Source organism: Prionailurus viverrinus, chromosome B1 (genome assembly GCF_022837055.1).
Source record: "Prionailurus viverrinus isolate Anna chromosome B1, UM_Priviv_1.0, whole genome shotgun sequence".
NCBI classification, from domain to species: Eukaryota; Metazoa; Chordata; class Mammalia; order Carnivora; family Felidae; genus Prionailurus; species Prionailurus viverrinus.
Window position 1 is genome coordinate 186,065,655 of NC_062564.1, and position 13,026 is coordinate 186,078,680.

At 41.3% G+C, this 13,026-nt stretch overlaps 1 protein-coding gene across 4 annotated transcripts in view; it reads right to left on the bottom strand.

The window, feature by feature from the left end:
- PI4K2B (phosphatidylinositol 4-kinase type 2 beta) overlaps positions 1 to 11,437 on the bottom strand; it is a 31,102-nt gene extending 19,665 nt beyond the window's left edge. For 2 of the 4 annotated variants that reach the window (XR_007151568.1, XM_047856053.1), the window contains exons 1-3: positions 10,945 to 11,437; positions 2,456 to 2,592; positions 365 to 565 (exon numbers count right to left, since the gene is read on the bottom strand). Coding sequence is in view for 3 of the 4 variants with exons in the window: in XM_047856053.1 (XP_047712009.1) it covers positions 365 to 565; positions 2,456 to 2,592; positions 10,945 to 11,251 (645 nt within the window). In the remaining variant the exon portion in view is untranslated. Of the gene's footprint in view, positions 1 to 364; positions 566 to 2,455; positions 2,593 to 3,129; positions 5,065 to 6,240; positions 6,739 to 10,944 lie in introns of those variants that run through there. The other 2 variants (XM_047856055.1, XM_047856054.1) reach the window with 2 other exon arrangements.
- Between the last annotated feature and the right edge of the window lie 1,589 nt (positions 11,438 to 13,026).

The following is a 13,026-nucleotide window of genomic DNA, read 5'->3' on the forward strand; positions in this document are numbered from 1 at the left end:
AATCATTCTGAGATGTAGAATTAGGAATGGATATTCTGAGGAAGTCTTCAAGTAAAAATTCATAAAGGCTAAATAGAAAGAATTTCTAGAACACCGATATTCTTCTGCCTTCTAAATGTTAGTTCTTTCTCTTCTTGTCTTATCGTCAGCATCATCTAGGCATCAACAGCCAGGGAGACTTGCCAGGGAGACTTGGACACTTTGAGCATCTCCCCTAGAATCAATTTATCGGTTACTCATGTCTCCGGATTACCAAAACAAGGGCTCAACTTCAGGTTCTGTCATCAGAAATATTACCAAAGTGTTCGCAGAGAAGTAGAGTATAAATTAGAAGCACATAATGAAAACCAATTTTCTCCTTTACCTTTGTTTTAGGTACAATATTCAGATGCAGCTTTTCATCCACAAGGGAGGCACCAGCTTCAGAAAGGTATCCCTGATTAGGAAGCAGGCAGCCTCTACCGAAGCAGCAAGGGCAGCAGACCTTATGAACATATTTGGTCCATTTTGGATTCAGTTGACCATAAGGCTCTTCTGATTTGGGTTTAAATACACCAATAATTTTCTATATAAAATAGGAGACATTTTCTGAGACTTTTAATATAGAGAGATGATAACCCATAAAATGCATTTTGGTAATCTTTTTCTATTTCTTCCCACCAGATTTGGACATAACCCTTAAATATTAAGAGGTTTAGTTCTCATTGTGTTTTTATATCCATTCTCATTTAACAATGTAAAATCAGTAATCCTTTGGGCTAGTACTTTTCAAACTGTGCTCTCAGCAACACTAGGAAAGGTGAGAGGGGAAATGAGAGTAGGGCTCTAAGACCCCCTACCACTTAACTAGATTAACTTTGACTTCACTTGTTTTATTACTGGACTTCCAACTTAAGAAAGGGTTCTGCTGACTTCATAATGTTTGAAAACTACTGCTCTAGGTCAGATAGTATCTATTAAATATCCATATTATGTGTTTATTTATCAGCTACTTTCTCACTAGATGTACATTCTAAAGGGCAAGGACTTTGTTAGGGCTGTATCCCAAGTACTCAGAACAGTGCCTGGTACACGGTAGGCATTCAAGCATTTGTTAAATGAACTAATAAAGCCAATGACAAAAAGTCATCTCTAAAATATAAAGGTAATGATAGGATATAGTGAATATCTATGTTGTCAGATTCTCCTACCCTAATCTTTTTCCAGTTATTTTTTTTGTGAATCAATTTTAAATAAATTTTCTCCTCTTAAAAAAAATTTGCCCATGGATGTCTAAAGTCTATAATCTTTATTACTGGTCTGATAAAATATATTCATATTAAATTTAGAGGGTGAATTATCCTTAGAAAAGAAATAAAAATCTTACTATAATTTTAAGTATATAATTGCTTTATAATGCAATAAAATCTGAGTCACTAGTAAAAAGTTAAGAAGAAAAAATTACTAAATCAAACTTGGAGGAAAGACTGAGAGACTGACATTACCATATATATATATATATATATATATATATATATATATATATGTATAAGTGTGTATATATGTGTGTGTGTGTGTGTGTTTAAATCCCAAAAAAGACTGTTTTAAAATGTAACTTGGATCTTTGCAAAGAATATTAGGATGAAATCATAACCTTTTTAACTCCTGAAGAAAGAACTGCTGGTTATGTATCATTCAGGAAGCTTTTATTTTTAAAATTTTTTTTTTTTCAACGTTTATTTATTTTTGGGACAGAGAGAGACAGAGCATGAACGGGGGAGGGGCAGAGAGAGAGGGAGACACAGAATCGGAAACAGGCTCCAGGCTCTGAGCCATCAGCCCAGAGCCTGACGCGGGGCTCGAACTCACGGAGTGCGAGATCGTGACCTGGCTGAAGTCGGACGCTTAACCGACTGCGCCACCCAGGCGCCCCTCAGGAAGCTTTTAAAGATAATAATACAGATTTCTGAAAATCTAGACTAATTGGAACAAAGTCCCATATCAACTTCTCTTTTCTGCCCTAGAATTCTACTTTGGTTCATTTCACGATGTCACATTCCAATGCCTTCAAGCTTCAGGCTGCCCAGGTTCCTCTGGTATAATGCTGGCAAATATTCCTAGGGCAAGCCTTTGAAAGTTTAAATTTCTACTTTGCTTGGCTAATATAGATACTGTAAAGTACAGACTTACGAATATAAACTCAACAAATCTATAGCTGAATGTGAACATTCCGTAATTGCTTGAAACCAAGTACTAAAATAGTAGGAAAGCAAACTGTGACTTAAAATGAATAGCGCTATTTCTAAATAGCAGAATGCTCTAGTTAAACACAAAACAACCCCCCACCTTTATTTTTGAAAAGAGGGTGCAATCAGATCTATTAGGAAAATAGCTTCAGAACCTCATAATGACTCCACATTTAAATTAGTGTTTTCCAAAATTTCTGTTATATACAGTAGATCTGTGAAATTCTCACCCTCTTAGGATCCTTCACAAAGTAACTTCCACTTGAACCTTGAGAGATTCTTTCTGGAAAAACTCCAAATTCTATTGCTTGCTCTGCTTTCAATATAACATCAGCAAATTCAGGATCATCCAGGAATGTATTCAATGCTGAAGAACCAACAATTATTGCATTAAAAAATCAATGTTGATATAGAACGTGATGAAGAAAGGCCAGCTATGAGAATGCTTGTGATAGGGACCTGTGATACTGGGTTAGGTGATTAGCATTAGGACATTAAGGTGCAGAAGAACAAAAGCCATCACATGGCTTCCAGGATGCTCCTTCTCTAGGTTTAAGAAAAAATGTAATCAAGTATCATATGGGCTGCTTGGATCCTCGCTTTTATCCCCCAACCCCACTTCTCTTTAAAGTTCAAGTACTGACACATGAAAAACAAAATCCCTATTTGTTGAAATAATCATATTAATACCTCCGATTGCTCTGAATTCCTCCTCTCTTCCAGTGATTCTGTTCTCCATTCCACCTCCCCTTCCAGCTGTGGTCACACCTCAGATCTGTCATCACCAATACCTGCAACCTTCCCACACCTTTCCATTTCAAGCACCTTTTATCTTCTTGTTCGTTCCCTCTGTACCCTGAGTTCAAAAATTATTCCATCCCACTAGGACCCACAAGGCACTGACCTCCCATGTTGCTACTGATCTCTGCGTCCTCACATCCCTCGCTGGCCAGCTTAATTAAATTACGGGCAGGCATCATATAATCACTCTTCTTTTCCTCCCTCCCCTTATCATGGTCACCTGGAAAAATTCCATTAAACTCAATTGGTTAAACTCAACTGTCTGCAGAGTACACCTAGGCCTGGATAGCTGAACTTGACGATACAAACATATACAAACACAAGGCCTGAGAGCTCACTTTAATGTAAATTCATCCCCACAAACCTCAGGTGGGTCCCTCATGCCACCTGGGAAGCACACTACGTTCCTGTTTTGGACTGAATCTTTGTGTCCTCCCAAGGTATGTTCAAGCCCTAACTCCCCATGGAATTGTACTGAGAGATGCGTCTGTGGGAGGTAATCAGGTTTAGGTGAGGTCATGAGGGTAGGGCCCCCACAACAGGATCAGTGCCAAGAGCATGCTCTCTCTCGCCCTGTGCCACGTGAGGACACAATGAGAAGGTGGTCATCTGCCAGCCAGCAGGAAAGCCTTGATCTTGGACTCATCTTGGACTTCCCAGTCCTGATCGTGAAACTTCATCTTAGACTTTCCAGCCTCCAGGACTGTGAGAAATAAATGTCTGTTGTTTAAACCACTCAGTCTATGGTATGTTGTTCTAGTAACCTGAACTAGGACAACTCCTGGTACCATTTCTCCCACTGTTCTGGGCAACTCTCTCATAACCTCCCCCCTCTTCACATTTCCAACACCCCCTCTTTCTCAGACGATCCTTAACAGATGCAATCAGAAATCAGTATCATCAGCCCTCCACACCACATCTGCCCACAACATCCTGTCTTCCACCTGTTACTACAGACGAACTAAGCTTGAAGATCAACTCATCCACTTTGTGTCCTAGACCCTATCTCTTCCTGATGATTCCAGGACATTTCTTCAGCAATCCTTCCCTGCATCAATATTTCCCTCTTTATTGGATCACTTCTATCACCATACTAAGCATGCTGTAATTTTTCTCAGCCTAAATCTACTTACTCCCACGTTACTCCTAGATATTCCCTCATTTCTTTGATCCCCTGTATAGCAAAAGGTCTCTATAGTTATTTACATTTAATATCTCCAACATTTCTGCCTCGACTCTCTCTTGAACCCATTTCAATTAGGTTTCTGTCCCAACCACTCCATTGATAAAACTTTTGTTGAGGTACACAGTGACATCCTATTGCTAAATCTAACCTCAGAACTTATCTTCCTTGACCAGTGCCACCATTTGACCCTGTTAATCACTCCTTCCTCCTTCACATGGCTTCCAGGATGCCCCTTCTCCAGGTTTTTCCATTTCATTGGCTCCTCTTTTTCAGTCTCTTTGTTGGCTCACTTTTACCTCATGACAGTTTACCTTTAGGATGCCCCAGATTCAGTTCATGGTCCTCTCCTCTTCGTTATCAACACTGATGACTCCCAAATTTATTTGTCAAGCCTGGACTTCTACCTTCAACTCCAGACTACGATATTCAACATCTCTACTTGGATGTTTAATGGACAGCTCAAATTTTACCACCCAAAACTCAATTCTTCTCTTTATAACTCCACCTGACTGCTTCCCTCTCAGGTTTCCCTATTTCAGTTATTGGCAACTCCAAATCTTCCAGTTGTTCATGGAAATCCTTGGAATCACCCATGATCTTATACTCTCACCTCCAACATCTAATCCATCAGTAGTTTGCATGGCTCTACCTTACACGAACATCCAGAATCCAATCACCTCTCACCATCTCCATTCCTTCCATGTGATTCAAGGGACTATCAACTCTCACCTAGATTATTGTAAGACTCTCTTAACTTCTTTCCCTATTTCACCCACGCCTTCTCTATACTTGACAGAGAAGCTATAGTAATCATTTTTTTTAAGTTTATTTATTTTGAGAGAGAGAGCAAGCGTGCACATGTACACACGAGTAGGGGAGGAGCAGAGGGAAAGGGAGAGAGAGAATCCCGAGCATGCTCCTCACTGTCAGCACAGAGCCTGACATGGAGCTCAATCCCACTAACCATGAGATCATAACCTGAGCCGAAACCAAGAGTCAGGTGCCCCAACCCAGAACTTTTATAGTTCTTGGAACATAACAGGTAATCAATAAACACTTGCAAAATGAATGAACAATTAATCATTTAAAGTGGTACACGAGGCAAAAATTATTCATATTTTACTTTGGAAGGTATTTAAATGCTATTACATGCATTCAACATTATGAAAATTCAAAACATAAACTTATTTTAAAATTTGCCTTCATTTAGACAGAAATAATTTTTTTTTTACTAATTTTTAAAATTATGTGCTAAGAAAAATGCTACAAAAAGTACTATTGGGCATATTTAACCTACTTAAATGAATAAATAATCCAAATATTTTAGTTACATCACTACAATTGATGTGCTAATTCCTAATCCTTCTCATCTATCCCGTGAAAATAATTAAGTATGGAGAAACTTAGTCTTTCTTTATTCACTGTATATCCTGAGCACCTGGATGAGGAGTCAGCATTTAGTGGGTACTTAATATTTAATTGAATAAATGAAGTATTATTTATGTACTAGAATATGCCAGTAATAATGATCATTAGTCAAATGAGATTTCTTCTAGGCGAAGGCTTTTTTTTTTTCTTTTTTTTTTTAAGTTTGTTCATTTTGAGAGAGTGAGTCAGGGAGGGGCAGAAAGAGGAAGAGAGAGAATCCCAGGCACTGTCAGTGCAGAGCCCGACACTGGGCTTGAACAAAGGAACCATGAGATCATGACCTGAGCTGAAGTCCAACACTCAACCGACTGAGCCACCCAGGTGCCCCTAGGCGAAGCCTCTTAATAAGAAAGAAGTTGGAAAGTTTTTTATTTCAACCCTGCCCCTAGCACTAGTGTACTTTTTACAATACGTCACTAGGAGGTGGTCTTCGGGGAAATGTTTAAACACTTTCAACAAGACATCACTACTTTTTTTGTGATCCTTTTATTTGGAAGCGAAACAATGTATAAGCTTCTTCCTTTTCCAGAAATTAAGTCTCTAGTAGTTTCATACCATGTCCTAGACCTGCTATCTGGAGCAAAACAAAAGCGTACTTACTCCTTTCTCTCCAGGAAGAGCCCTTCAAAAAGCTGACAATCATTTCGTGTTCCCCTAAGTCTCCTCTACTCTTGCCTCCTCCGATATGGAAGTGTTTTCAGGCTTTTCAGCACACGAGTTGCCCTCTTATTTCATGCCTCAGGTTTTCAATGTGCCCCCTTATGAAATATGGTCTCCAGAATCAAGCAACCCATTGCAGGGAATAGACACATCTCTCAGCATTGACAGTATACCAAAATGAGAAGCACTCTGGTGTCACATTAGTTGTTTAGAAATCTGGTCATACTACTAATGCATACTGAACTTGGACCACTCTTGGTCTCTCCCATGCTGTACTTGAGCAGTTCTTGCGGAAACTACGTGTAGACTTGGCCGGTATTACTATTAAATGTTATCAAATTGTTTCACAGGCTAAGCTTTATGAGTTCATCATGTAACAACCTGCCTTTGTTGCTCTCATGGAGCCCATGCTTATACTCTGAATAATAATAATAATCATTTTCAGTTATAATAATAATTTTATAATTATTATATTAATAATTAATAATCAATATAATAATTATTATTATAATAACTGCATACTAATTCAGTTTCAACCAAAATCAGATCAAGCAGAACCATTCCTATAAAATCAGCCAGGATGTTCTTAATCCCTTTCTCTTTAATTTGTCCCGTATTGAGCAACTCTTTTAAATAAATGAGATAATCTCCCCACATGAAAATGGGCGTTCTTTGAAGATGTCCTGGATTTACCATCACTATCTAGAATGACGCTTAAAAGACAACTGGTCCTGCTATCCAAATTGCTGCTGGAAAAAATGACTACCTACCAACTGTTCTAAAATCAAAGAAACTGTTTTTTAGGAGATAATTTTTCTTGAACTCATAACTCACAATTACATTCTAAAGCTTTCTTCATTTACTTAACTGTACATGTGGCAATTAGTTTAAGTTGGAGGATCTCTCCAAAACTTAATGGCACTTCATGCTGTGAGTGCTCTGGAGATTTGGGTTGAAGGCCTGTCGTCATTGCTAGTTTTGATTTTTAATAGTTGAGGGCCATCGTTAGTCTGTTTTAATTGACCATTCCCTCCGTTACTATAAAGCTCTGTGGGACAAGGCTGGTGACTGGACACCCATTTGCTATCCGGTCACCACTGTGTCCCGAGGCCTCAACTTCCACTGGCACACAGCAGGCACTCAAGCATTTGAGAATGATGCATCTCAGCAATAAACGGAAAACAAAGAATAAGCGTCTTCTAATTACTGGTTGAGCAATAACCGCTTGACAGTGAGAGGTAGCTGCTCACCATCTTTCAATAGCTCAGTTATGGATAACTGTCAAGATGCATAGGACATCTACTCTTCTAATATTGTCTTCTAAATTCAGCCAGATTATCAGTGTCTAGGATCTGGATCTGGCAATACTGAGAGCACCGTCCATTAGAATTCCTTTATTAAAATGGGCTTCAAGGAGGTTATGAGAAATACTCCTATGAAATTCATCACTTTTATTACAAAGATACTATTCAGTACATAGGCTCTTCTCCAAAAGATACACGACAGGTTATCCTTTGTCAGGTCAGTTTAGATTCCAATAGCTACTTTAACTTTATGGGCACATTGTGCTTCTTTCTGTAACCTTAAACATCAGATTTGTGGGCTGCCTGCAGCAAGCATCTCCTGTGCATGCTGTGTACTATGATGGCCTCCACCTTATTTATTTCATTACCTCAGTTCCCACCCTCGTCTTTCTTCCTTATTTTTAAATGATGCTATTTTGTTCATACATCTATAAGCCACCATGAATCATTAAAAGGCTTTTAAATACACACTTTCGTTGACTTTGGCAGTTCCTAGTATATTCTAACACCATTCTCTACTTGTAGGCTCTCCAACGAAACTGGTAAGTGCCCCTGGTTTGTGTTAACTGGGATCCTGGAAAAGTCACTTCACCTCTGTGTGCTTCCTTAAAATGAGAATAAAAAATAAAACTCACTTCATGGGGTTAGTTATATATTAATATAAGTGAAGGGCACAGAACTATGCCCTTCATATACTGTTACCTAGGTATTATCATCTTTATGACTCTCCAACTCACTGATTAAAATGACAACTAACGAATGAATGCCACTAATCTTTCTACTTTGACACTGACCCAACAACACTATGTTTATGCTGGTTCCAGACTGTCAATGTCTTGCTCAAGTAAAGGTAACAGATACTCTTCCACGTAAAGCTCCTATTTACATAGACAAAATAGTTAAGCATAAAGGCTCATGCATTGAGCGTTAAGATAAATGATGTTAATATTAATCTAAATGCAAGAATTTCTTAGAACTAGTGAGGTGGCTTCATGGAAATTGGATGCTAAAGGACAAAGGAAGTTAATGGAACTCGCCTGGGCGGCTCAGTCGTTGAGCTTCTGACTTTGGCTCAGGTCATTATCGTGCAGTTTGAGTTCGAGTCCCACACTGGGTGAGCTCAAGCCCTGCTTTGGGTAAAACATGAGCCCTGGGTGAGCCCCACTTCTCTGTCTCTGTCTCTGTCTCTCTCTCTCTCTCTGCCCCTCACTGACTTGCATGCTCTCTCTCTCAAAATAAATAACTTAAAAATCTAGTTACATTACTCAATCATAAACTTTTTAGGAGACTGGTTTGAAATGTTTAAATACTTATTGAAATTCAAAACTATTTTTAAATCCATTAAAAACAAGACCTCCATTAATAAATCACCAAAAGTAACAACTATTTTACAATACTTGGGATCTACAGCAAAATGGAAAAAGTGCAGGACACAAAAAGAAGGACTAGGCTCAGTCTGGCTTTACCACTTCCTGTATACTTGCCTTTGGCTTACCTCTGAACTTCTATGTACTAGTCACTACAGTTTTATTCATTTTCAATTCTCACAACAAGGAGTAACAACTAGCTTGCCGTGCTGCTGTAAGAATTAATGAACTACACAGAGAGAGATCTCCGCAAACTGTAAACCATGATACAAATAAATTATTACCATTTTGGAACGTAGGAGTTCTCTTTAGTAATCCATTTGTATTATGAGTACCATATTCTATCCCAGTTACTTTTTCTAGCCTTAATACTATTTGTTTACAAGATCTCACTTTCCGGGGCACCTGGGTGGCTCAGTCAGGTAAGCATCTGACTCAGGTCATGATCTCATGGTCCTGAGACTGGACCCCACACAGGGCTCTGTGCTGGCAGTACAGAGCCGGCTTGTGATTCCCTCTCTCTCCCTCTCACTCAAGGATTCAGGCTCTTTTAAAATCTAGCTACACAGGTAAATTTAAGGCAGCAAAAAGGAAGCTAGCCACACAGATCTTAGTTCACAGAAGGGATTCTAGTTAATACAGAAACACATTACACAGCTGGGGGAATGTGGGTCCATTTGTGATCATCACATTTGCTCTGTTCAACGTCAATGCACCTGTTAGCTAACACAGTGGCAACAGACCTGCATGTCAGACCAGTCTGCTAAAGCTTTATTCATGAAACACCTGAACAGGAAATCGTCTGCTTCTCCGAGGCCTCTCCGATGTATCTGCTTGAGAGTGTCCGAATGCTCAGTTCAACTACGACTTGAATAACCTATTCCATCCAAACTTTCTTAAATTGTGGGAGGCCCATTAGTGTACTGACAGCAGGACATGTAAAATCTAAAGACTCCAGAAAGACTAAGCAGGAGTAATGACAAGTACAATTTCTGTGGCTTTTCTTCAAGCCGTCACCCGGGGAGTTCTACAGGCACAGTGCACACACCATCTCACTTAAACCATCCTAACCACCGACAAATAGGTGTTATCCGAATTTTACAAACTAGCCCGTCTCATCTCCAGCTATGATTCCTACAAGCCCACTCCGTTTTACTCTCGGATTAGGCTAACTCGACTCGACCTGCCAAAAAATCCTTCATCGACAAATATCCATGCCTGCAATAGCATGCTTACCCTTTATTAATTTTCAACATCCTATCAATTATCCTCGTTTCCACCTGAGGCTACCAGTCCATTCGATAGTGAAAAAGTCCCCGCCCCCTTCTTAAAGTACAAGAATAGAAATGGTTCCAGAAAGAAAACTTTGCGCACGAGATGGCAGCTGGAGAAATTCAACTGCCTCTGCCCCCTCTGGCTAACGTCACAATAACGTTAACTGCAAGAAGTTTTGAAACGTGTCCCAGCGGCAACTAGATATTCTTGCTCTCCGGCTCTCTGCCGTCATCCATCTGCCTTGCAAATTCACAACTCCGGGAACTTTCCTGATAGTTCAGGCTTCTTATTCCAAAACTCAAGTCCAAACTTGAGAAAACGACGTACGTCATGTTACCATGCTAAGTTTGGTTTTTGTTTTTTTGTGGTTTTTTTTTTTCAGTGTCTGATTGCAAAAGTTGAGGCTTACTCTTAGGAGTGGCCTCAAGGGTCACAGTTTAACGACAACCTCGGGCCTTAAGTGAGCTGGCCTAAGGCCCCTGGAAAAGGTGCAAGGAAACTGGGGAGCAGAGAGAAAGGGAAGGCGTCCAAGCTTCGAGCGGCCCCGGGTCTGTGCTCCGCATGGGAGGGATGCCCGGCTAACTGCCTCTCCTACCAGGCAAGGGCTGGTGTGGGACAGAGGTGGGACCCCGGGAGGGGCTGGGCGGCGACGCGCGCGCAGGGAGGACCGCGGGGTGGAGATCGGGGCCGAGTCGCACCTGCACCCAGGGGCGGTTTCCGGTTCGGGTGGGTGGGCAAGCCCCGGAGGACCCCCACGCCCCAGGAGGAGCGGCTGGGCGCGTCCCGGGACGGGAGCAGCAGTTCCGCGTCTCCAGCCTCGCGAGGGGAGGCCGCGCCCTCCTCGCCGGCAGCCTCCACGAGCCTGACGGCGCTCCCGGGGGCGCCCTTAGGCGGCTGGGCCCAGGCGAACCGCGGCAGCAGCGGCTCCCGCTCCTCGTCGTCCTCCTCCTCCAAGCTCCCGCCGCCGGCTGACGCCCGCAGCCCGGGCTCGGAGGACTCCGCCATGGCCTCCCTCCGTGCCGTCCGCGCCGGGACCAGCTCAGAGAGGCGAGCTGCCCGGCTCTGGTCTCGACATCGCGGGGGACCGGAGCCGCTGGGTCGGGGCGAGGTCACCTCACAAACTGGCGGCCCCGCTCCGCGCGGGCCCGGCGGTTGTCCCCGCGCAGCCGCCAGCCGCGCCCCACCTCGGGCCAACCCTGCGCCTGCGCAGAAGGGCGGGGGCGGAGGTAGGCGGGGCGCGGGGCGGGGCCGCCACCTGCCGCTGCCAGCGCCGGAAGATGTGAAGTGGGGTGGGTGCCTTGGAGCGGTTGGCGTTCGTTTACCTCCCCCTTGGACCCCCCCCCCACCCCCGGAACCCCAATCAGCCTCTCCTCTACCGCAGAATTTTCTCAAAGAGTTTACCACCATCATTATTTCTGTGACTAACTTTTGTTACTCCCACTACAAGCCCATGAGAGCAAGGACCTTGTTCTTTGTTCAGACGTTTTGGATATTGGTTGTATTTTGTCTCTTTTTATTATGCCTAATTTAGCTAGAAGCTTATCATTTTTAAGAATCTTTTCAAAAAGCCATTTTTTGGTTCCACTGATTTTCTGTTTTCTAGTTCACTGATATTTGTGCTTATATCCTTCTTGCTACTTAATTGGGATTTGATTTCCTCTTCTTTTTCAAGTTGGGTAGAGTAGAAGAGTGTATTATTGATTTTGGACCTCTCTAATTTTTTAAAATATAAGTGTTTAAAGCTATGCCTTTCCCTCTATGCACTGCTTTATCTGCATCCACAATTTTTGCTATGTTGTGCTTTCATTTTCATGCATTTCAAAATTCATTTTATTTCCTGTATGGTTTCTTTTTGACTGCTTTGAAGTGTGTGTGTAATTTCCAAATATTTAGGGGTTTTCCTAGAAATCATTAATTGGTTTCTAATTTAATTGTGCTGTGGTCAGAAAAGATACACTAAGATTTCAATCTTTTTTGAAGTTTATTGAGACTTATTTCATAGCTCAGCATATTATCTACCTTAGTGAACATTCTATGTGCTCTTTAAAAAGAATGTGTATTCTTGGGAATGCAAGCTGGTGTAGCCACTCTGGAAAACAGTATGGAGGTTCCTCAAAAAACTAAAAATAGAACTACCCTAGACCCAGCAATTGTACTACTAGGCATTTATCCATGGGATGCAGGTGTACTATTTTGAAGGGACACATGCACCCCCATGTTTATAGCAGCACTATCAACAATAGCCAGAGTATGGAAAGAGCCCAAATGTCCATCGATGGATGAATGGATAAAGATGATGTGGTATATATATATACAATGGAGTATTACTTGGCAATCAAAAAGAATGAAATCTTGCCATTTGCAACTACGTGTATGGAACTGGAGGGTATTATGCTAAGTGAAATTAGCCAGAGAAAGACAAAAATCATAGGACTTCACTCATATGAGGACTTTAAGAGACAAAACAGATGAACATAAGGGACAGGAAACAAAAAATATATAAAAACAGGAAGGGGGACAAAACAGAAGAGACTCATAAGTATGGAGAACAAACAGAGGGTTACTGGAGGGGTTGTGGGAAGGGGGATGGGCTAAATGGGTGAGGGGCATTAAGGAATCTACTCCTGAAATCATTGTTGCACTATATGCTAACTAATTTGGATGTAAATAAAATAAAATAAATAAAATGAAATAAAATAAAATAGTACAGAGATCAATCAATAAAAAGACTGTGTACTCTGCAGTTGAGTGGTTCTATAACTATCAATTGTTTCTATAAA